Source organism: Podarcis gaigeae (assembly GCF_964106915.1).
Source record: "Podarcis gaigeae genome assembly, chromosome: 14".
NCBI lineage: Eukaryota > Metazoa > Chordata > Lepidosauria > Squamata > Lacertidae > Podarcis > Podarcis gaigeae.
The window spans coordinates 14,068,226-14,094,133 of record NC_139690.1 but is presented as its reverse complement, the minus strand read 5'-3'; the positions used below and the strand labels follow the sequence as shown (position 1 = coordinate 14,094,133).

Sequence of the window (25,908 nt, the reverse complement as noted above, 5' to 3'; positions counted from 1 at the left end):
ATAGCCTTCACCCAAGAAGCTTACAATCTACATTTCAGCACAAGGGAAGACAAGGAGAGAAATGGAAAGGGGTGAATATGATTTGTTTCAGTTGTTGTGGGATAGGAACTAAAGGGTTACAGGCTTCATGGAAAAGGTGAGTTTGGGGGAGGGATTTGATTGAAGAGGTGGCATTCTATAAGTCAGCCTTCACCAGCTTGGTTCCCTCCTAATGTATTGGACTATGACGCCCATCAATCCTAGTCAGCACAACTGAGTTGGCTGAGCCTCATGAAACTTGTAGCCCAAAACATCTGGAAGACACTAAAGTGTAGGTTCCCACGAGGCAAGACACAGTGAAAACAGCAAGAACCTTTATTGAACTGACAGAATTGGACAACAGGGGTAAGGCAGCTGCTTATATACATTTCTGAAGGCCAGGGCCACTCCCAACGTGATTGGCTGTCTAAACTTCCAAGTTGCGAATCATAACTCAGAGTTTAAGGGCCAATGGCAGAGGCCCAAATCCTGAAATGCTCTGTGATTGGATAGCATGTATCAAATCAGAACACAGGGGCTCAGAATCCTTAGTCCAGACTCAAGCTCAGGCAAACACAAACCACTGAATACATAACAGACACTGTGTTGGAGAAGGTGTTCTGGAGGGTGTTTAATTTAGTTACATGGAAATATATTTTGGATTAATATTTTGGATTAAACAAAGCATTTCTTTTCTTTCAGGTCAGAGCTCCAGTCTTTAATGAAGCGTTGGGAGTTCATGAGACAGCCCTACTGAAGGAGAAGGCGACACTTGTCAGCTTCATCTATCCGGCTCAGAACCCAGATCTGCTGGATAAACTTGCTCAGCGCAAAGCCACCGTCTTGGCAATGGACCAAGTTCCTCGAGTCACTATCGCTCAAGGATATGATGCCTTAAGTTCAATGGCCAACATTGCAGGGTGAGGATCCACAATATTCTCTCTACCAATGCTATTTTTTGTAGGGCTGGATTTTTTGTTTCACCTGTGTCTTATATGGCATTGCTTCTTACCCTTATCCTACTTGGACAGTTCTCAATTGTGGCCAGTTTTTCAATAGTGAAGGACCAGGGCTACCATTTCAGATTAATCAGTACAATTACGGCCTCAGCTCCACTACATATCTTTGCAGCCTCTCTGACTTTAGTGTCAGAAGGACAGTCAGCATGCTCAGAAGAGCCTAGGTAAAGGTGAAGGGACCCCTGACCATTAGGTCCAGTCGTGGCCGAGTCTGGGGTTGTGGCGCTCATCTCGCTTTATTGGCCGAGGGAGCCGGCATACAGCTTCCGGGTCATGTGGCCAGCATGACTAAGCCGCTTCTGGCGAACCAGAACAGCACACGGAAACGCCGTTTACCTTCCCGCCGGAGCGGTACCTACTTATCTACTTGCACTTTGACGTGCTTTCGTACTGCTAGGTTGGCAGGAGCAGGGACTGAGCAACAGGAGCTCACCCCATCGCGGGGATTTGAACCACCGACCTTCTGATCGGCAAGTCCTAGGCTCTGTGGTTTAACCCACAGCGCCACCTGCATCCCCAGAAGAGCCTAGATCAGCCTAAATCATAAAGGTGGGGAAACCCTGTCTCTGGGGGGAGGCTTTTGTCACAGGAAGAACCCATAGCTTGGGACACCAAAAGACTATTACATTGCATTTGTTCTGCCCTCACAGAGCTACAATTCTCCAGACTGGTTTACCAGTCAATCTCTCTTCCGAGGGAGCTTTGGGAATTGCAGCTCTATGAGGAGGATAAGGGTCTAATCACAGCTTTCAGCACCCTGAACAATCAACAGCTCCCAGGAGTCTTTGGGGGAAGCCATGAATGTTTAAAGTGGCATGATACTTCTTTAAATGTATACTACAGATGAGACTATAGGGATGTGGGTGGCGCTGTGGGTTAAACCACAGAGCCTAGGGCTTGCCGATCAAAATGTCAGCGGTTCAAATCCCCGCGATGGGATGAAGAGTTGGACATGACTAAACAACAACAACAGAAAGTGAAGTTGGTAACTGCTAGCTGATTAAGACAAACTCGGCTTCTGTCGATCACTGTTTGGTGACTGTGGGCCTTCAGTAATGATCAGCCTTCTCAAATGGGCCCTGATGATAGAAAGTTTGAGGACTCCTGTCTTAGATGGGGAGAATATACAGCAACTGTGTGTTGTAGGTCCAACATGCCCTATTATACGTGAATATAGAGAAGATGTAGAATCTTCTAGGAGATATTAAGTGTGTTGTGTGGGAACACTAATGACACTTAACCTTTCTGTCTTCTGTTCTGGGAGACATTATAATTTTGGGCCTCTTCAGTGGCCATTTATGACACCTCATTTGGGCAGAAGGAAAGTATGTGGGATGTTATTAGATGCCAGCACTTAGGAAGCAAGTAAGTGTTTAGGAAAACAGCCTGGAAAAATAGTGTTGTCAGATTTAAACCACAGCGTAAAGTGTGTGTAATAGCCCTGTAGCTGGAGAGATTACACCTGACTTAACATCTCCCAGATGCACGGTTCTTAAAAGACGTGAGAGTTTTCTCTGAATACAGCAATGGCAAGTCTGGCTTGGTGTCTTGACCAAAATGAGTCCAATTGAGATGAAGTGGCTTTAATTCCGAACCATTTCAAGATGCAGCATGTGTACATAATTCGTGTAGCATTTAAACCAGTTTGTTGGGTTGAAAGAAAGAAAAAATTCCAGCAGCTTTGAAATCAGTTCCAAACGTGAATTGATTCAAAATGTGTTTATTCCTGAATGGCAATGACTGGCCCCAAAGGTTTTGGCTCATAGTACAGTCAATGTGATATGAAGGGCTTCAAACTCAAGTGTACTTAGTTGGAAATATGGGACTTGCTTCTGTGGCTAGGACTGGGTCACTGCTACTACCCGGTCATTCAAAAACACCTTGGATGTAAAATCTGATCTGGAGGCAATTTGGATTGACTTTCAAGTTTATCAGCTGAAGTTTATCAGCCTGTTCTTTCACAGGCTCTGCTTTTGTTGTGTTAATAGCAAAGTAAGAGTTGCCACATATTTCTGGGGCTGCAGCTGTTTCTGCAATTGGTTCCAGAACAGCTTTGTTTCTGAGCACTTCTAGAAGACAAATTAGGTGTCAGTAGCATATTCTGGACCTGCTTACCTGGATGCAATCTCCTGAGAAAACAGGGCCTTGATGTAGTCAATGTATTGCTTATACAATGGTTTTCTGGAAAGCAATGATGGCGCTCAACATGCCGCAGGGACGACTCGTTTGATGTTCCCTTTCTGGCATAAGATGGCAACTTTTGCCATTTGCCAAGCCCAAAGATTGCTTGAACAGGGCTGCATGCTGTCCTCCTTTGCACAAAGCAGCCAAGAAGGGCAAAAGAGTCCAAACTAGACGTAACAGGAATTGTGTGAATGCCAGTAACCTGCATGGTTTTTGTCGTGCAAATAGCTGCCCAAAGAAAAGCCTCTGTAGCCTCAGAATCTGAGAAGAGGAGAGGAGAAGGTTAACTACAGTGGTACTTCGGCTTACAACGCTTCAGGTTACATACGCTTCAGGTTACAGACTCCGCTAACCCAGAAATAGTACCTCGGGTTAAGAACTTTGCTTCAGGATAAGAACAGAAATCGGGCTCTGGCGGAGCGGCGGCAGCAGGAGGCCACATTAGCTAAAGTGGTGCTTCAGGTTAAGAACAGTTTCAGGTTAAGAACGGACCTCCGGAATGAATTAAGTACTTAACCCGAGGTACCACTGTACTTCCTGACTGTAGTAATGGGTAATGCTAAGAGTTATACACTGTGGCCAGTTATTATTGCTGTTATGATATATTTATTAATACCCACCCTTTTCCCTGACGGGATTCAAGGGAACTTACAGATAAAAAGAACTGCAGAGAAAAAACAGGAAAAAACAATACAATAATTAAAAACAATCAAACACTGACAGAATTAAAACAATATACATATAGAACATATGTTATTATTGCTGTTATGATATATACCAATAATTACAATGAAAACAGTGTGGCACCAGCCCTTTTGTTAAAAGCAGTCAGTTCCCAAACGCCTGTCGGAACAAGAAAGCAGAGAGCCAGTCTAGCTTTCTAGGGAGGGAATTCTAAAGTCTGGAAGTTGCCACTGAGAAGGCTCTCCCCAAAGTTATTATGGGCTGGAGCTAAGACTCGTTTAGCTTTTCCTAGTGGTTGCTTTCATTTTTCTGTCCAGTTGTATGTTAACCCGTTCATCAACAAACAGCCTCTTGCTCTGGTCTTACAAAATGAATAACCCGATATCTTAAATAAGAACTAAACACTGATGTAGTCCCCTGCAGAATAGTCTATCCGAAGAAGTGAATTGCATTTCAAGGAAAACTCCTCTTAACATCAATGGGATGCTTGAAACGCAACTGGTAGCTTCTGAGGGGTGAAATGAGAGAGAAAGCGTTAAGTGTCCCTTCCCTAGCCCTGCAGTCCTGAGGCTGCTCAAGCATCCCTGCTATTGACATAACTAAAGATGGCGGCCTGCTGGACAGAGTCAATTCTGTACCTCTTCCTTAAATACAGATGTATTGACACATCAACATTTGTGTACTGGAGTCCTCTTTATCTGTTCCATCCTCCTTCGATCTTCAGTGGTAGGACCACAGTGCAGGTGAGATCATACCAGTAGCTCCTTTGACCTGCAAAATGGCTTTGGTGTTGTATGGTATAAAGCATGCAGGTGTCCCTGCTAGCATCTCAGTAGCCCAACAATCCTAATTTGGGGTCAATGGAGCTAGCACACAACCAAGGGAAATCGAGTATGCACAAGATTTCGAGGAGTCCCTGTGTTGCTCTGACAGCTGTCTATGAGTCGACCTCCTGTTGAATCATCTTGTAGGCAGAGTGAATGCAGGCATGGATGCAATTATTCCTCTTTACATATACAACAGAGGGATTCCCTTGTTAATCAGCGATAATGTAAACCCTGCGTGAAGTGAAAAATAAGGCAAACATTGCTGCGACTTCACAAGGAACGTTTATGTTGGAAGCATTAAGTTGGGTAGCATCCACAGATGTGGATTTCCTTAACATGTTTTCAAAATGAACCCCCCCCCCCCGCAAAAACAAAACAAAACCCTGTTGCTTTAAAAAGAAAGAAATAATCTAAACCTCTTGTTTTCTTCTTCAGAGAACTAGAGTGAAACCAGAATAGCTCCAATTGTTTGGATGTTATACACCCCTAATGAACCTTAGACATGCCCAGTGCTTTTTTTCTGGGGGGACGGAGGGGTACGCATACCCCTAAACATTTTGTGAATCTTTGTACTTTTATCCATTACTGTACTGTGGTACCTCAGGTTAAGAACTTAATTCATTTTGGAGGTCCGTTCTTAACCTGAAACTGTTCTTAACCTGAAGCACCACTTTAGCTAATGGGGCCTCCCGCTGCTGCCGCGCCGCCACTGCGCAATTTCTGTTCTCATCCTGAAGCAAAGTTCTTAACCCGAGGTACTATTTCTGGATTAGCAGAGTCTGTAACTTGAAGTGTCTGTAATCTGAGGTACAGACCTGAGGTATAAATTACCATATAGCGTATATTCAACACAAAAAACAGCGGCAATTTGTTGTTGACAAAGGACAGCTGGACATATAAAGGGCCCCATTACCTTCAGTAGCTTAGGGCCTCATCAAACCTAAATCTGGCCCTGATACGGGGTGATAATAAAACATTTCACTCTCCACCAGGTGCCTCTCCCAAAGTATTCATGGTTCCCTCCACAGCAATATTCCTTTGTTGGGCACTTGAAAGCATGTAACCAGCACTGATATAATTTGTTATGACAGTCAAATGTATTTTTTCACTTAGACAATTTATATCTTGGAGATGCTCTCGAGCAGTTGTTTGTTTTTTGGGTGGCTTTTATTAATTCTCCTTTTGGTTGCTTTCTGTATATTTGTTAAGTCTGTTGCAATTTATTCACAAAGCCTACTGAAGAGCCAAGAAATATTTTCACCATTTTCTTTCTTCTCTCTCTCTCTCTCTCTCTCTCTCTCTCTCTCTCTCTTTCTAGGTACAAGGCTGTAGTCCTGGCAGCCAATCATTTTGGAAGATTTTTTACTGGGCAAATTACCGCAGCTGGAAAAGTTCCTCCGGCAAAGGTGCGAACCGTACAGTGGTACCTCTGGTTGCGAACGGGATCCGTTCCGGAGCCCCGTTTGCATATTGAGCAGAACACAACCCACGTCTGTGCATCTGCGGGTCACGATTCGCCGCTTCTGCGCATGCGTGTGACGTCATTTTGCCCAGAAGTAACCCTTTCTGGTACTTCTGGGTCGCTGCAGGATGCAACCTGAAAACGCTCAGCGTCAATTCAATTCAGTTTGCATTTAAAGGCAACTCTATGAAACTCACACTGCCCCAAGCAATTTGAGAAAGGAACCATGGCCACCCTTTGAAACCCATACTCATGTGAATTTTGTGGTGCAGTTCATCAACCAGGTAATGTTGACAATAATGCCTATATTAGGGGAAAACGTGCATCAAAATGAACGTGTTGGTGAAATAACATACAAAAATGCATTAAATTATGGGGGGAATTGTTTGCAAAAATAGGTACATTCGTCAAAACGATGTACAAAGAATGTCTTTATTAGGAGGCATTTTCTTGATGAATTTTATTTATTTATATATATTATTATTTATAAGGGACGCGGGTGGCGCTGTGGGTTAAACCACAGAGCCTAGGACTTGCTGATCAGAAGGTCGGCGGTTCGAATCCCCGCGATGGGGTGAGCTTCCGTTGCTCGGTCCCTGATCCTGCCAACCTAGCAGTTCGAAAGCACGTCATAGTGCAAGTAGATAAATAGGTACAGCTCCGGCGGGAAGGTAAACGGCGTTTCCGCGCGCTGCTCTGGTTCGCCAGAAGCGGCTTAGTCATGCTGGCCACATGACCCGGAAGCTGTACGCCAGCTCCCTCAGCCAGTAAAGCGAGATGAGCGCTGCAACCCCAGAGTTGGCCACGACTGGATCTAATGGTTGGGGTCCCTTTACCTTTTTAATATTATTTATTAATTTTCAATTACAATAATCCAATAAAAGCCACATTATCACAATACCAAATTACAATACAATTTAAAAAGCCAATTATTCCAATACCAAATTAAAAATTTTAGGTGACTTCCTGTGTGCTGGATTTCAGGGTGCAAAGTTCCTATTTCTTTCTTCTTCCATAATCTTGAGTAATCCAATTACAACAGTTCTGATCTCGCTCCTTTGTTTAAGAGCCACTTATTTCTTGACTTTCGTTCATGACTGCATATCTAATAAATGTTATTTCTGCAAGGGGAGTTTGTATCCTACAAATTTCCTGTGTGAGATGTTCTCTTGATGAATTTTCATGAGGGTTTGAAAATTAAAATTTACAAATTGCTGCAGAAATGTGGATAACTCAATTTAATGAGAAATTGAGAGGACCGTAATTGACAGATCCTTCCATTCCTACCTCCTTCCTTGCTAGGCCAATGAGCGAGCTGGCAAGCATCTATGGTTGCAGCACCACTGTTGCCTAAGCCAGAGCAAAAGGCAAGTGAACAAGCAGGTTGCAGTGGTGAAGAGGAGAAGCAGCTGCAGGGGGCCCCTTGTCAATGGGCCCCCTTGTGGAGTGTGGACCCTCAACCCTAACCCAATCATGCTGAATTTTGAAGCCAACCCTAGATTAGTTATCACGCCATGGATTTCTGTCTTGTAAAAGTTTGCAGTGAGGGTTGAGACTAATAAGCAGACAGTATGTTTGCTTATGGTCTCATTTCCAAATCTTCCAAAGAGGAAGGTTTGGGCCATCACTTTCTTCCTTTATTCTAGACCGTTTTATCCTGCTTAAGTGATGTGTGCTTTGTTCCAATAGTGCATCTTTGCTGGTATTTATTGCTGTTGTTTTTCTTTCTAGATATTAATCATTGGTGGTGGTGTAGCTGGCTTAGCTGCAGCCGGAGCAGCTAAATCCATGGGAGCCATTGTTAGGGGATTTGATACCAGGTATAGTAACAACAACAACAACAATTGCTATTTATACGCCACCCATCTGGCTGGGTTTACCCAGCCACTCTGGGCAGCCCCCAACAGAATATTAAAAACACAATAAAACATCAAACATTGAAAGCTTCCCTAAACAGGGCTGCCTTCAGATGTCATGTAGTTGTTTATTTCCTTGACAACTGGTGGGAGGGTGTTCCACAGGGCAGGTGCCACTACCGAGAAGGCCCTTTGCCTGGTTCCCTGAAACTTGGCTTCTCACAGTGAGGAAACCAACCGCCAGGTGGCTCTCGGAGCTCAACCTCAATATTTGGGGTGAACGATGGGAGTGGAAACGCTCCTTCAGGTATACTGGGCCGTGGCTGTTTAGGGCTTTAAAGGCCAGCAACAACACTTTAAATTGCACTTGGAAACGTACTGGGAGAGAATGTAGGTCTTTCAGGACTGGTGTTATAGTAACTCAAATCCTCAAACCATAAGCTGTTGTGAATCTTACAGAAACACAGGGTCTTTAAAGATTGCTTAAAGTGTGCATATATTCCTTTCCTGCTTGCAGCCTATGGTCTTACCAGTGTACCTACATCTCTTTGCAAATAAACCAGTAACTGAGCTTGATTGAATAAAAAGCAAAGATGAAACTCTGAAATCCACGGTTGGGTTGCAAAAATGTGGCAAGCTTTTGAGATCTTCCAGAACTCTTTGTCTGGCAAGATGTTATACAAAGCAGGGTGTGAGCAGAGCCGTCTTTCCCATTGGGTTTACCGGTGCGTTGCGCCAGGGCGCCGGCCTCTCAGGGGCGCCCCAGTGAGTGGGGGAGCTGCACGGCTTTGCCGGTGGCCTCCCCTTTCTGTGATGGCCTGGGATTCGGACTCGGATGCTGAACCTGAAGGATCCCAGCCTGCACAGGATTCCCCGCCTCCAGAACCAGCTGAGCCAGGGCTGGGGCATGAGCCTGAAGGGTCCTCACCTGTGCTGGATCTTCAGGTGCAGGCATCAGCTGAGTCTGCTCTGGCTCCTGAGGTGATGGAGGACCCATTGCCTGCAGGTGTTCCACTCTCAGCCCCATCAGAGGAATCTGAGGTTGCCTCTGGGTCTGGTAACCCCTCCAGCCTCTCCTGAGCTGCAGAAGCTCAAGGCAGAGAGGCAGGGGAACTAAGTTCCCGCAGGAGGAGTGCTTGCCTCCAGGCCAGGGGAGGCGAGTCACCAGAGGATCGAGGCCGCCCTATGTTCAGGACAGATAAAAGCTGGCCGGCCCCAGTCCCAAGTTGCGGGAGCAACATTGTTGGTTGCTAGTTCCTGCCTGAACCCTGTCCTGCTTTCCTGCTTGAGCTCCTGACCTGCCCTGGCTCCCTGCTTGCTTGCCTGTTCCTGACTTTGCCTGACTCCCTGCCCTGCACCCAGCTTCAGCTACTACGGGCTGCCTCCACATAGCACCTTTGAGCACGGACCGGATTTGGACCTCACCTCTTGGGTAACCCACGGGATCAGCACACCTTTCCCTCCTGCATGCCCGCCAGCTGTGCCCCATCAACCATATGGCTGGGGGGCATGCAGCTTCCTTCCCAAGCATCCGCGGCAGGAGAGAGATCCCCGCAGAGGCTTGGACAACTTCGGGGATCAGGGAGTGTGGCGCCGGAGGGATCTTTGCACCATGACGCCAGATATGCTTAAGGCGGCCCTGGGTGTGAGTTCTAGAGAACTTGTCAGCTTACCACATTTGTTTGGTATTGACCCAAATATGGACTTCGGAGTTCTTCCTTGAAGGACACTCTGCATTGGCATGGACAGCTACCTGTTTTGAGCACATATTAGGTTAACTAAAGGTAAAGGTAAAGGGACCCCTGACCATTAGGGCCAGTTGTGACCAACTCTGAGGTTGCGGCCCTCATCTCTCTTTATTGGCCAAGGGAGCCGGCGTACAGCTTCCGGGTCATGTTGCCAGCATGACTAAGCCGCTTCTGGCAAACCAGAGCAGCGCACAGAAACGCCGTTTACCTGCCCACCGGAACAGTACCTATTTATCTACTTGCACTTTGACGTGCTTTCGAACTGCTAGGTGGGCAGGAGCAGGGACCGAGCAACGGGAGCTCACGCCATCACGAGGATTCGAACCGCTGACCTTCTGATGAGCAAGTCCTAGGCTCTGTGGTTTAACCCACAGCGCCACCCGCATCCCTATTAGGTTAACTACCTGTGGCTTGGAAAAGATCTGACTCGGCAGTGCCTGTGAAATTCTCCCCACTTTGCTTGCAGGCCTCCAGCTCTGGAGCAGTTCAAATCTCTTGGCGCGGAAACGTTAGAAGTGAGCATTGCTGAAGCGGGAGAAGGCGTCGGAGGGTATGCGAAAGAGATGTCCAAGGAATTTATCGAGGCGGAATTGGCATTATTTGCCAAACAGTGCAAAGAGGTGGATATTGTTATTAGCACTGCCCTTATTCCAGGTACTGTACAACTTTATAACGATTCCAGATGCCCTTGGCAGAGTGTGCTCCTAATTAGGAGCCTGCAGATCCAGTCACCAAGGAGGCAGCCAAGAGGAGGGGCTGTAGCTCCGTGGTAGAGCATCCCAATTTGGATGCTGAAGGTCCCTGGTCCAACGCTTTGCATCTCCATGGGGGACTGGGAAGGACTCCCTGCCTGAAACCCTGAAGGGCCACTTCCAATCAGTGCAGACAATATTGAGCTAATTGGACCAGTGGTCTGACTCAAGATAAGACAGTTTCCTATGCCAAACATTCCTCCTCTGAATGCATCATACTTGATGGGTGGACATGTAACACAAAATAGCTTCCACTCCATCAGATTGTGCATGAAGAACTTGGGTGTTTGTGTATTACAGTGGTACCTTGGTTCTCAAACTTAATCCATTCCGGAAGTCCATTCCAAAACCAAAGCGTTCCAAAACCAAGGCACGCTTTCCCACAGAAAGTAATGCAAAATGAATACCTAAATGAATACCTCAAAAGTCAAGGTTCGAAGGCAGAAATCTGGCTGAGTCTGGAATAACCTTCCAGACTTTTAAAAACAACCCCTAAAACAGCAATTTAACATGATTTTTTACTATCTAACGAAACCATTGATCCATAAAATGAAAGCAATAAACAATGTACTGCAGTCACGCAATCAATCAATCAATCAATCAGTAGCTGAACTCAGTTCCGCACAGTCATGAAAAAAAGAGCTGTGAAAACAAAAACACAAAATAAATAGCAAAAACAGACAGAACTTAGCATAACACTCAAAACAGAAGTGTGGCACCTCAAATCAGAAACGTAACACTCATAACGGAGCACGTTCAGCTTCTGAAAAAAGTTTGCGAACCGGAACACTTACTTCCGGGTTTGCAGTGTTTGGATTCCATGTTGTTTGAGTATCAAGGTGTTTGAGAACTAAGGTACCACTGTACTGGTCTTCAACTTTATCCCAGGTAATTGACAACAGGGACAAGTGGCACTGAGGAAAGAGGAAGGGGTAAAAAGCATTTCAAAGCCTTAGGTAAAACGATAGAAGAGGTCCCAAATTCCTGCACCTAATATTTCAATATTAGGCCTTACAATAAAAATGATGCATGTTTTATTATTATCATTATTCATTCGTTTCAGCCTGCCCTCAACCAAAATATCTCAGGGGAGGGTACATTGATGGTGATGATGATGATTTAATTTCTATACCGCTTAATTTATTAAAAATATATTTCAGTGGTGTACAGAAAAACAAACAACAACAAACAACTTAAACAAAACTTTTACAAAAATACATAGTTACATACGTATAAAAATGTTACATTTATACAAAGTTACTAATATAGAGAGATCAATACCAATTCGTTTTCCTTCTGACACACCCTCCCTCTCAGCCTCTAGGTTTTCACCCAGGGTCCATAAAAATCTAGCAGCATAAAGTGCATTAGCAGACTTCTGAGGAAAATATGGGACCAGGAAAAGCTCAGGCTGCAAGAACTACAGATGAATACTCTTTTCATGAATGTGTGAGACTATTAAGGCTCGAGACAGGAGGGTTATGTGAGTTGTGACCCAGAAACCATGTGCAAATGTACAGAGCCCTCCCTTGATCTTCACACTAACTCCACCCCCATAAAATGCAGCAACAGGCAGAAATGGTATCAAACCAAACCATTCCATTATTGCTTTATTGTATATGCTTTTGTTGGTACCTGCTCAGGCTTTTTAAAAAATGCTATGCGCTGTATTAAAACCGATGAGAACCCCCATATTTCATTTCTTTTCTTGCAAATTGCAACAGGGAAAAAAGCTCCTACCCTGATTACTAAGAATATGGTGGAATCCATGAAGGATGGCTCCGTGATTGTAGATCTTGCAGCTGAGGCTGGTGGCAATGTGGAAACCACCCAACCTGGAGAGCTTCACATTCACAAGGTTTGTAGAGGGTCTGTTTGGGACACTTTGTCCCCCTCTTGATTAATGAGATGCCTTGCTTTGTTACATATGGATCCTAAGGCTAAGACCAGATCTTCTTGACCATATTAGATACTTTCAAGGTTCCTGCTCCGCATGAAGCTCCGCCACTGTGTGCGTGTAAATAAAGTAAATATATTGTCTCCACCATCCTAGGAAAGGCAGTGGTTTTCTAGTGATTTCTTACTTACCTCTTCCCAAGGCTTTTACCAGTGTTGTGTAGAGCCGCTAGGAGTCACTAGGGCTTCATTATAGGGGAGGAACATAGAGTCCGTTGTTGGTTCTAAAGCCCTGTAATACTTGCCAAGGTGAACAATGGAATGAGTGACTCAAGTGCAGCAAAAGGCTTCAGTGGTGTGTCTAGGGATGAGGGTGGAGGAATTTGATTCAGTTTAAAAGTGAACTTACCTAATTTGCCCCTTTCAAAACAGTGTGCAAACTAAAACACAACCAACCTTTGAAATTCACATTTTTCTTATTTTTTCAGTGCAATTCTCCAGCCAAACAGTGTATACAAAAAATGCATGTGCTTGGATAAGTTGTGCATAAAAATGCATGAAAATAACATGCAGAATATATTATAGAGTAAGGAAAATTCCTTTTCAGAAATATTAGACAAAATTGCATAAAACGTGTGTTTTAAAAGAAATGTGCACCAAAATGCTTATGGATTTTAATGAGGACTCCCTTTTTTAAAAGTGGTGTTGTATCCAACTAAGTCCCACTCAGAGCAGACCCACTGAAGAAGTAGGACCGAGTCAGTCATGTCCATTAATTTAAATAGGTCTACTCTGAGTAGGACTAGCATTGGAAACAACCTATCCATGATAGTGCATTGCTCTTGTGATAGGAATTTTGAGGTCTTAGATATATGGTAATGTTCATAAGTGTACCAACAAAGCACATACATAGATCAGCACAGGAAGACCGACCTGGAAGCATTTTGATTCCTAAACTGAGCAAATGTTTTCTCTGCAAGGTCAAAGTGTCATTTTCTCTTTCCTCACATATCCTGTCTTAAGGGCATATTTAAGATATGAATAGGGTGTGAGCCTGTGACCTGGCCCAGGAACTACCGTATTTTTCGCTCTATAAGACGCACCAGACCACAAGACGCACCTAGATTTTGGAGGAGGAAAACAAGAAAAAAAATATTCTGAATCTCAGAAGCCTGAACAGCAAGAGTGATCGCTGCGCAGCGAAAGCAGCAATCCCTCTTGCTGCTCTGGCTTCCTGGATAGCTGCGCAGCCTGCATTCGCTCCATAAGATGCACACACATTTCCCCTTATTTTTTAGGAGGAAAAAAGTGAGTCTTATAGAGCAAAAAATACGGTAAATATTTATCATTACAAAAGACTGGCCAGGCTCCCCAGGCAATCCAATCAAGTAACCTGCCAGACAGGAGTAAAACAGCATTCAAATTTCTGTTTAGACCGCCTTTTCTGTGATGTAGGTATGATGTATCTGGGGGGTGGTTTTAGGTTACACCCCTTCTGTGATGTATGTATGATGTTTCTGGGGGGTGGTCTTGATCTACAGGGTGGCAATTTCAAAAGTCTTTATAAGGCCTTGCGTGCCATTGTTCTGGGTTCCTCCTCCTCTCCTGCGGGTGATGGGAGCACCCTGTTGCAACAGATCAATAAAGATCAAGCTTACTAGCTGCTTTGCTTCTCAATATTCTCTGGTTGGCCTCTGTTATCTTCTCCTACCAATAGGGAACCTATGTAAGGACTCTATATGGGCTCTTGGATACCCCATAAGGGGAAAGGGCAATTTTTGTTTACAACACTCTTCAGAGGATCACATATTCACAGTGACCCATAATTAATAGGCATACATTCCCTACTTCCATGTCTGGCTGCCAATCCAAACCAGGCAGGCAGAACCATAAAGGACTAAAGGATACCAGTCAATATCCAGATTTTCAAACCAAACAAGGTATTTCACAGTTGGGGGATTTGCAGCCCAAGTATGTACCCAGTCCAACCTACAATGTATGCACATTTATTTCACAGTACCGTACCCAACATAACTGGTGTTTTGCTAGTGAATAAAAGGCTCTGAACTCACAATGCACTTAAAGTCAAAACTCGCACACTCCTTAAAAAACCTAGAATCAGAATGTTCAGGTTTTCTTTTTCATTTCTTTTTGAAACAATGGCAAGGCGATAGTTATGATATTTTCTCACTAAATGTATTTGCTTACAAATTTCTCAGCACTAATTGGAGTGCAATTAATCTGCAAAGTACATCTTGTAACCATGATAGCATCAGGCAACTAAGAGGTGTTTTCAAACCTTTAAAATGCATTTTGCTTCTTCATTCTTGAAATAAGCACCATATGACTGTATAGCTCATTCCCCGAATGGCCTCCCAGCTTGTTCAGTCATTGGCTCCCGGTCAAAAGTAAAGCCTTTCCTTTCCCCTAAGCATCAACACAAGCCGTTCGTTTTAAAAAGGAGAAACCACTTAACTTGTAAAATGAAGTGTCAGAAAATCCACAGACATGTGCAAGGTTTGATTTAAACCATTCAAAGAGGCATTTGGGCATATAAGTGGCAGATAAATAAATAAATTTGCTGTTGGTTCTGAAAGGTGCACCAGGTCTGGGCAAACTGCATGAGAAAACTTTTGAGACAATGCATGAGAAACACTTTTGGAAAAATAATAATGTTTGTTTATTTCGTTTCCCCCAGGGCGTGGTTCATATTGGTTACACAGACTTGCCAAGTCGCATGGCTACTCAGGCCAGTAGCCTATATTCAAACAACATCTTGAAGTTATTAAAAGCTATTTCTCCCGACAAAGAATACTTTTACTTTGAGCCAAAGGATGATTTTGATTATGGGACTATTGATCATGTAATTAGAGGGACTATGGTAATGAAGGTGAGATTCTCCCTGCCCTCCCCCTTCCCAAAATACTTCAATTAACAGTTTAACAAATGCATGCAGAAACCCAGTGAAACCCAGACTCTTAAAGAATAAAGGGGGAGCGTGCAAATGCATTTAATGGAACACAAGGTAAAGATAATTTAAGAGTTGTCACTGCTGATTCTTTGCTTGAGGCATGAGTCTGGCTTTGCACCTGCAAGAGCAGCCAAGATTGAACCCTCCAAGTGTGGTTGGGCTACAGCCCCCATCAGACCTAGCCTGCAGCACCAGTGGTCTAGGATGATGGGAGTTGTAGTTCAACAACATCTGCAGGGCACCACTTTGGGACGCAGGTGCTGCTGTGGTCTAAACCACTGAGCCTCTTGGGCTTGCCGATCGGAAGGTTGGTGGTTCAAATCCCCGCGATGGAGTGAGCTCCCGTTGCTCTGACCCAGCTCCTGCCAACTTAGCAGTTTGAAAGCACGCCAATGCAAGTAGATAAATAGGTACCACTGTGGCGGGAAGGTAAATGGCATTTCCGTGCGCTCTGGTTTCTGTCACGGTGTCCCATTGCACCAGAAGCAGTTTAGTTCTGCTGGCCACATGACCCGGAAAGCTCTCTGTGGACAAACGCCGGCTCCCTCGGCCTGAAAGCGAGATGAGCGCCGCAACCTCATAGTTGCCTTTGACTGGACTTGTCCTTTACCTTTACCTCACCTGTGCAACAGAGATTCCACCTGTTATCTTATGACTGTATCCTAATGAGAATCTTTCCCTGCTACAGGAAGGGAAAAAAATATTTCCTGCGCCTTTGCCCAAAACTGTACCACCTGCTGCCCCAGCTAAGCAAAAAACCGTCCTGGAGCTAGAAGCAGAAAAACAAGCTTCCATCTCACCATTTAGAAAGACCATGACGTCAGCAGGAGTTTATACGACAGGTATTTCATCTTTTAAAAAATTGTATAAGCCGCATTCCCTACACCTGCCTTGCACCTGCCTTTTCTACCAACTGTGGGTACAGCTGTAACCTCAGAAACTGGATATAATATTTGCACTGTATTTGCACCTGTAGGCCCAAAGCAGAGGGCAATTTCCCAGATTTTATGTGATCTTAATGTGTGCCAGCCTCACCATTAAGCCGAGTGTAGCAGCCGGCTTCAGGCAGCTGACTTTGGTTGGCATGCAGCGACAGCAAATTATTCATTGATTTATTATTATTATCATTAGTTGTTTTAGTGCCAGGGAGGGGAAGAGGGGATTGGGTAGTATGTACTTTGACTGTGGGGTGCCATTTGCTATCCCCCCTCCCCAACAAGGCAGCAATATTTCTTGGTCTGGTCCTCCTGAAAATAACCTACACACGTAGTGCCTCTGTAAAAGTTGCACAGGGCAGGCACCTTAATCCCAGAGTGCGTTTACTAAACAGCTGGGGTGGACAGCAGTGCGGAGTTTTGCTGCCATATATATAGGAGGGACGTGGGTGGCGCTGTGGGTTAAACCACAGAGCCTAGGACTTGCCGATCAGAAGGTCGGCAGTTCGAATCCCCATGACGGGGTGAGCTCCCATTGTTCAGTCCCTGCTCCTGCCAACTTAGCAGTTCGAAAGCACATCAAAGTGCAAGTAGATAAATAGGTACCGCTCCGGCGGGAAGGTAAACGGCGTATCCATGCACTGCTCTGGTTTCGCCAGAAGCTGCTTAGTCCTGCTGGCCACATGACCTGGAAGCTGTATGCCGGCTCCCTCAGCCAATAAAGCGAGATGAGCGCCGCAACCCCAGAGTCGGCCACGACTGGACCTAATGGTCAGGGGTCCCTTTACCTTTTTATGGGGACGGTGTGGGGACTAAGGTTTTTCTCAGACTGGGATTTGTCAGGCTGTATATGCAGCTCTGTACGTTTTCCAGTTTCCTCCCTGGGGAGGAAAAAACCCACACATTGATGAGCATAGAAAAGTAATATGTTAAGGAGATGAGTTCTTCCTTCTTCCTGAGACATGCAGGGACTATTTTAACAGACAGCATTCAGATGTTCAACTTGCCGCTTGCTGTGGTTACAGGCCCCGAAAAGCTTTACCATTTTGTCGTAAGTTATGCAATCCCAGTGCTTCTTTGCCCTGAATAACCAGACTATTCACTTAGAATTGGAAAACAGACAATTGGTTGGTTGGCCAGATCAGGTTTCCATCATCAGCAAAGGATAAAACAGACAGAGAAGGTCAACACAGTTTCTCTCATCAGGTAATGCTGAAGAGCCTGTGTGGTCTGCTGCATATTTTAACCATTTTCAGATGCTCCAATTGAAACTTTTCTTACGAAGCGAGAAAAGAAGTCAATGGAGAAATTAGTGCCGTTTTTTCATTTCGCTCTTCTGGGTTCTCTATCATTTGAAGATTCGTTCAGACAAAATACTTAGCATCTCAGAATATGGCATTTCCGTTCCTGGATGCCAAAGTGTTCTGGAACAGGCAACTTGGCGAAGTGAACTCTATCCCAGGCAGGTCTCCTTTTTCTGGCAAAAGCAGAGAATGCAAGATATGCCTATAAAACCCTCTCTCGGAAAGCTGCTCCTGCTCCTGTTCTTATTGTTGTCAAGGTCAAAATGCCAATGAGTATGGGTGTGGGCTGATGATCTGGGATCATTTGAAATAAAAATGCATTTTTGATTTGATGCCTTTCTGTTTAGGCTTAACAACGGTTTTAGGGCTGGGCCTCATTTCTCCTAATGCTGCTTTTACGCAAATGGTTACCACCTTTGGGCTTGCTGGAATCGTTGGCTACCATACTGTTTGGGGTGTGACGCCTGCTCTTCACTCACCCCTCATGTCAGTAACTAATGCAATTTCTGGTAAGTCTTGACTCTTGTACACTTGGCTTTGTTTCGTGTGGTGATCACCAAAGAGCAGGCTTACTTATAAGAAAATTCAGAATGAATGTGCTTATTCAGATTTGAGGAATGGCCGTCCCAAAATAAGTGGCAGCCATGGTGGATTGGCTTCCATATTTTCTCTTGTTGTTGGGAAATTACTTAATACAATAGCAAAGATACCCAAAGACTGCTCATTGGTTGAAGTTATCAAATGCAGCCATCATTTGGGGAAACCCAACCAATGTATTATTATTATTATTATTATTATTATTATTATTATTATTATCTGAGAACACTGTAATGTAGGATTTCATCAGAAGCTATAGGACTTGATTGTCCATGCATTACGTCAATCCAAGTGGCCAATCCAAATGTGGCTTAATATTTCTTTGGAAAGCCAGCAATGTCCATCAAGTGAAGTACACATGCTCTAAATGCTCTTTGAAAACAGTTCCTGCTTGTTCTGCATAGCAGCACATACTGAAGACCATTTTTTCTCCCATTCTGCCTTAAGATCTGCAACTGAGGCCCTACTCGTGAGTGTGACAGGGCCTTCTCTGCAGTAGCACCCCATCTCTGGAATGACACTCCACACCTTGGGAATGCACCCAGCACTGACATTGCTGACATTTGTCATCACGCATCTCTTTGCTCAGGCCATTGGGAAAGGAATGAGAACCGTAAAAAGCCACACAGCTTGCTGCTAGTTGATTGGGTGTATTTTAATCATGTTTAGACACGATTTTTGTTTTACAGGTTTGTTGTTTTATTGCTGTATTCCAACCTGGGTCCAGTTGGTAAAGGGCGAGTTAGAAATGCAATCCATCCATCCATACCAACCACAGGGTTCTTTGACATTCCTGAGGGACAGTTTTATATAGCCAGCAAGTTTTCCCTGGACTGTGTTATTTCAGTCTGCAGAGTGAAAGGTTTGAATGCCCTTTTCCTAATGAAGAAGAAGAAGAAGACTCCCTTCACAGAGAAAACTAGCACATCAGAAAGATTCGTGTGAACCATTCTTCCAGCTGGTTTTCTAGCAGGAAGTTTTTTCACATCTGTGGTCAAGTATTCACATATATCATCCCTCACCTGCAGATTTATGGCAAGCGGTCATGGAAAAATGCTGCCATTTGATATTAGTCTTGTCTTTTTACTTTGACATAGCAATCTCCTTATGGTCCACAAACTGAACTTGGCCTGGAAGCCAATGCAGGTGCTGTTGAAGCTGATCCTACTTTGGGATAGTAACTTTACAATTTTTGCCGTTTTATTTCTCTGTAAGAAGCTAGCCCTTGATAAGCAATTTCTGATAATTAACAATGGGCAGTATGGATTTAGCAATTTTTGTAGCTTGACAAACTCTGACGTCCTTGCAGAGTCAGTAGAAGCTTCTGTCCCTGCCCTTGAGGTGGTTTTTCTTTTTAGTCTGCTTGCTCAGAAGAGGAGCAGAATGATGTTGACATTTTGAATAATCACCATATTCAACCACAACAGGAAACATCTGCTGTATAATTCAAAGATTTTGAAAAAAAAGTTTACTAATTACACATTCCTTAGTTATGTTATAAAGTCTAAACCTGTTCTGTTTTCCTTTTAGGACTTACTGCTGTTGGCGGTTTGGTGCTGATGGGGGGCTCATATTTTCCTTCCAGCGTACCACAGACATTAGCTTTACTGGCTGCGTTTGTTTCATCTGTGAATATTGCAGGTACAAATTTACTAATGTAAATAATATATTTTAAAAAAATTTTATACCCCGCCCATCTGGCTGGGTTTCCCCAGCAACTCTGGGAGGCTCCCAACATAATATTAAAAACATCAAATATTTAAAAATTCCCTAACCAGGGCTGCCTTCAGATGTCTTCTAAAAGTCAGATAGTTGTTTATTTCCTTGACATCTGATGGGAGGGCATTCCACAGGGCAGACGCCACCACTGAGAAGGCCCTCTGCCTGGTTCCCTGTAACATCTCTTCTCACAGTGAGGGAACCACCAGAAGGCTCTCGGCGTTGGACCTCAGTGTCCGGGCTCAATGATGGGGATGGAAACGCTCCTTCAGGTATACTGGGCCGAAGCCGTATAGGGCTTTAAAGGTCAGCACCAACACTTTGAATTGTGCTCGGAAATATACTGGGAGCCAATGTAGGTCTTTCAGGACCGGTGTTTTGTGGTCTTTTGTGGCCACTCCCAGTCACCAGTCTAGCTGCCGCATTCTGGATGAGTTGTAGTTTCCGGGTCACCTTCAAAGGTAGCCCAACGTAGAGTGCATGGCAGTAGTCCAAGCAGGAGATAACTCAGTCACCATCCCAGGGCAGGTGGAATGCACTTTGGGGGATTCCCCTGGCTCCCTGTGTAGCTGGCTGGAGTTCCCGCCAGCTCCTGCTCTTTAAATTGGCCACTGAGAGGCCTGCTCTGTAGGGTGTGCTTCACTGGCTGAAAGGACATTGGCTGCCAATGAGGCATAATAAGCAGAATTACCTTCAGCCCTCAGTACAGTGGGCGGAAGAGCATTACCTACTTATTTAACAGCTCTCAGGACTGCCCCAATTTTTTTTTCTGCTTGAAGCAAAGCAGAAAAAATTACCCACACAAAAAGCTGCAGAATACCCAGTTATTTTGGCACCTGAGGCAGAGGATCCCACAAGCACCTGCCCCCCCCCCCCTTGGCAGTAAAAATGTAATAAATTGAATGACTTAAAATTTGACGGAGTCTTAGTCTTTAATCTGGGTAACTTTATCACAGCTAGAGATGGAGGAGAAATCCAGTTTGTATTTCAACATGATGCTACCTACTTTCTGAAACTATCAGAACTGAAACTCAGCCAGCCTTCAAAATTTGCCCTTTCCTGAATTTTGCAATGTGGTTCTTCAGCCAAGTAAGATGTAGAAAAATGTGCACACTAGGGTAAAGTGTGCATCCAAATGCATATATTAATGAAAATTTCATACAAGAATGCATTATATTGGGAAAAACTGCTTTGCAAAAGTGAGGATATTAGAAAAAAATTCATACAAACGTATGTATATTAGGACAAATTTACACTAAGATGCTAATGAATTTTCATGAGAGCTTTTTTTTTAATGAAAACAGTTGTGGAAATGCAGTGAATTGAATTTAAGCCTGGAAAATTGAGAAACAGAGAAAAAGGAAATATAGGGCTCTAACTGTTTCTTCATTTTCATTCTAAAAATCCATGTTCCTTTTTTTCCCAACAGGTGGCTTCTTAATTACCCAGCGAATGCTGGATATGTTTAAACGACCAACAGATCCACCAGAATATAATTATCTTTATCTCCTCCCTGGAGGGGTGTTTGTTGGAGGATATGGTGCTTCTCTTCTCAGTGGACACAGCATTGAGCAGGTCAGAAATCATTTCTAATTTTTACCATCCATTTGCGTAGATTGTCTTAGCAGAGATGGTAAGCAAGCCAAATCAGTATTTATGAGCTACTCTTAAGCAAAGCCAGATCTAGATTAAGGGGAAGAGGAGCATGCACTACATATTGTAACAACATAAATATACCATAAAGTCATCAAGTTAACTAAAATTAAAGTAATAAATGCATTGAAATCAAAGGGGAAATCTTCACACACAAATCATTCACTACAGTCATTTTTTCAAACAGATATTTTCTGGTTTTGACAGTGATGACATCTAAGGGGCTCAGGATGGCATTAATAATAATAGTAATAGTAACAACAACAACAACAACAACAACAACAACAACAACATATAACACGGGTCCTGAAAGGCCTACATTGGCTCTCAGGACGTTTCCGAGCACAATTCAAAGTGTTGGTGCTGACCTTTAAAGCTCTAAATGGCCTCAGCCCAATTTAGATGGGAAACCCAGCCAGATGGGCAGCATAGAAATAATAAATTATCATTATATTATTATTATACCTGAAGGAGCATCTCCACCCACATTGTTCAGCCTGGACACCGAGGTCCAGCTCCCAGGGCCTTCTGGCGGTTCCCTCCCTGCGAGAAGTGAGGTTACAGGGAACCAGGCAGAGGGCCTTCTCAGTAGTGGCACCCATCCTGTGGAACACCCTCCCACCAGATGTCAAGGAAATAAAAAACTATCTGACATTTAGAACAGATCTGAAGGCAGCCCTGTTTAGGGAACATTTTAATGTTTGATTCTATTTTTAATATTCTGTTGGGAGCAGCCCAGAGTGGCTGAGGAAACCCAGCCAGATGGGTGAGTATTATTATTATTAATAATAATAATTTATATTTATACCCCAATAGAATATTAAAAACACGATAAAATGTCAAAAATTAAAAACTTCCCTAACCAGGGCTGCCTTCAGATGTTTTCTAAAAGTCAGATAGTTGTTTATTTCCTTGACATCTGATGGGAGGAAGTTCCAAAGGGCAGGCGCCACCACCAAGAAGGCCCTCTGCCTGGTTTTCCCTCTCCCTTGTCATTACAATTTGGTTTGCCATTTCCCAAAGGAACAAGAACAGAAAAAAATTAAACATGGTGTCAGTTTTCAGCCTGCATTTTCATTTACTTTAAACAAGAATGCGGGCAAATGGGGTGATATGTTTTATTTTTTGGACTCCCTTATGTTCAAAACAAAGCAGGTGAACAAAATCATATTTGAACAGAAAACTGACAAATGCTCTGGAACATTGGTCACACAACAGGTATAAAATATTGGCTTTTTTTACCAACAGCTGTATAGGGGAAATCCATTATTTGATATTGCTTAAGAAAATACCTATACCTGTTGCTTAGATTATGTAGGGTGGCCCATTGTTCTTCCCATCAAATAAAAGACAAAACCGAGCTGTTCAATAAAAAGTCTCTTCTTTTATTAAATCTCCAGAAGTGTCTACTGAGCCAAAGCTTAATTGTAGACTAGAACAGATGTTGGCAAATTATTTTCAAGATTCAGAGCAGCGAATTGGCATGCAGCCCCTTCTAGAAGTGCATTGTACCGTGCAACAAATACTGAGGAGAAATTGCATCTACACTTTACACTAATATTCTACTGCCAAATTAATATACAGTGGTACCTCAGGTTACAGACGCTTCAGGTTACAGACTCCGCTTACCCAGAAATAATACCTCTGGTAAAGAACTTTGCTTCAGGATAAGAACAGAAATTGCACGGCGGCGGCGCAGCAACAGCAGGAGGCCCCATTAGTTAAAGTGGTGCTTCAGGTTAAGAACAGTTTCAGGTTAAGAACGGACCTCCAGAACGAATTAAGTTCTTAATCCGAGGTACCACTGTATATCTTATGGATTATCTTACTTCATATGTATCCTGCTCTTCCTCTAAAGAGGTCAGTGCAGAATCTAGCAGATTTAAAGATGTTTTGAAAACAAATACTAGGAGAGATCAATGGAATAGAAATAGAAATATTGTTTGATCCTGTTTTAATGTCAGATGTCAAGGAGATAAAGAACTATCCAACTTTTAGAAGACACCTGAAGGCAGCCCTGTATAAGGAAGTTTTTAATGTTTGAAGTTTTATCGTGTTTTTCTAATATTCTGTTGGGCGCTGTCCAGAGTGGCTGGGGAAACCCAGCCAGATAAGTGGGGTACAAATTATTATTATTATTATTATTATTATTATTATTATTATTATTACTTCCAGAAAAATGAGAACAGGAGAACTTTGCTAGAACAGGCCAAAAGACCACATGGACTACCATACTCTTCTCATAAAAAGGAAAAACAGTTAATATATATTTTTAATGATAGCAGCAAAAGTACTGGTGACCTGGCATTGGAAAACAGAGGAATTTACCAACAGTAAGAGTCTGGGAGTCAAAATGTTGGACTTAAACTCAATCTGCAAGATTAAGTTAGATCTGCAAAATTAACCAAATTGGAGAGAATAGAATAAGAGCAGATTTTAACTGCATTAAATTAATGAATAATTCTATTCAACATATTATTAAACTAAAAGTACAGTTGGTTACAAAAGTAAGTTAAAATTGGGAGTATAAAGATATCAGAGGTGTCATGTTTTGTATTCTGGCCCGTCTATTTCATACAGTTTGTATAGTTTGATCAGAAATTTAAAAATCAACATCTTAATCGCTATATACCAAAAGATAAAACATTTATGTTATTCCTGTTGTAGAATCATAGCATTGAAAAGGGTCAACCCACTGCATTGCAAAAATCACAGTTTATAGTTATCATTATTATTCTTAGACTTCTTAGATACTTGTTACCCAAAGGTCTCAAAGCAACTTACAACACATTTGAAAACATAAGCATAAATACATTATAACTTTTTAAAAATATACATCGGTCATTTATTTAAACTTTTCCTTTTAGAGAGAAGAAAGGCATATTCTGTACACTATGAGCTAGTCATCTGTTTTTATGATGACACAAAAAACACCTTTCATATTTCTGGAAATGCAGACAGGATAAAAGAAGTCTGTGTTAGCCTTGGTTAAATAAGGGTAGAATGACTAGATTATTCTAATTGGGTTCTGCTGTGTTACTTTAATGAACATTGTTGGGGAAAGGGAAATTTAATAACACATTTTTTTTCTTCTTCCCTAAAGATTACATTGAACATTTGTGATTAGCAGTGGGGAAAATAGCATATGCTTTTCAAACATAAGGACAACACCACATGTTCTATATAAATGCATTGTCATACAGGGATTTCAAAGCATTTTGGTGTATCAAAACACTAAAAAATCAAAGTGAGAGGAAAATCTGACGGAATGATCTCACAAAGCTGGCATCTTTAAAATGTGTTTGAACTAGTGATCTGTAACTCTTCCACACATAAGAACAATGGCTGAAACTTAAAAAAAAGAAAACTTGGCATAGAAGAAACTGAATAAATCTAGCAAGGATGGTTATACCAATAAACCATAATCTTGAGCTGCTCAGTTCTTCCCTTGTTATACACCTCTGGAAGAATGTGATAAGAGCTAAGGGTTGTATTCAGTGCTAGTCCTACTCAGTGCAGAGCCACTAGAGTTAATGATCATGGCTAATAAATGGAGGATATGGCTATGTTGCGTCGCAAGTCCCCTCCCCCCATGTGAAATGAAGACACTGGACACATTATTTAAGGTTAATGGGCGTAAAAGGCCACAACTTTACTGATTACAGGAATTGGAAAGTATTGGCCTTAGGCATTGGCTCCTATCGACTACCCGGCGTGGAGACCGGGTAGGGTTATCCACCAGCCATGGGAGTCCTGTTGAAGTACGCCAACTAGGATCCCACGGGTGTCACCGCTCGGGGGCATGCCGTGGGCCCTCACCTCCCTAGGTTTCGAACAGGGCAACACCCCCCGGAGTCCTCTACTGGACTACCCTTTTCATTGGGGAAGGTGATGGCGCTTCTTTCCCCTCCTTCATTTGCATAACAATTACCCCTGCCAATGCCTAACCGCCAATACCGAGGAAGTTGTGACGTTTGCTACGAGGTAGGCGAAAAATGGCTGGAAGTGCGCCAAGTTGGAAAAATTCCTACCAGGCCCCTTGCGGCGACCAACTGGAGTCCATAGCAAGGTCAAAGCTAGCTAAGCCTAAAGGGTGGGTGGGATGGGAAAACCGGGCAGCTGGAACGGGGCAAAGAGGGCGGTCCCCGGGCACGCCGGCCTTAAATGGGCTAGGCCATGCCTCCCCAGCCCGCCGATTGGCGGGCCGGGTCGTAGGCACGCCCGGGGATTCCCTTGTTCTCGCGGGGGCTAAGAGCCAGCCCCCACGTGAGTGGGAGGGGTGG

General features: G+C 43.5%; 1 protein-coding gene across 2 annotated transcripts in view; it reads left to right on the top strand.

The window, feature by feature from the left end:
• Positions 1-25,908, top strand: part of LOC310831635 (NAD(P) transhydrogenase, mitochondrial-like) — a 69,090-nt gene that overhangs the window by 18,467 nt on the left and 24,715 nt on the right. For both annotated transcript variants that reach the window (XM_083712543.1, XM_083712544.1), the window contains 10 exons: positions 721-938; positions 6,051-6,138; positions 7,926-8,014; positions 10,265-10,452; positions 12,275-12,408; positions 15,145-15,336; positions 16,106-16,259; positions 18,004-18,165; positions 19,784-19,894; positions 21,402-21,547. In XM_083712543.1, coding sequence (XP_083568669.1) covers positions 721-938; positions 6,051-6,138; positions 7,926-8,014; positions 10,265-10,452; positions 12,275-12,408; positions 15,145-15,336; positions 16,106-16,259; positions 18,004-18,165; positions 19,784-19,894; positions 21,402-21,547 — 1,482 coding nt within the window. The remainder of the gene's footprint in view (positions 1-720; positions 939-6,050; positions 6,139-7,925; positions 8,015-10,264; positions 10,453-12,274; positions 12,409-15,144; positions 15,337-16,105; positions 16,260-18,003; positions 18,166-19,783; positions 19,895-21,401; positions 21,548-25,908) is intronic.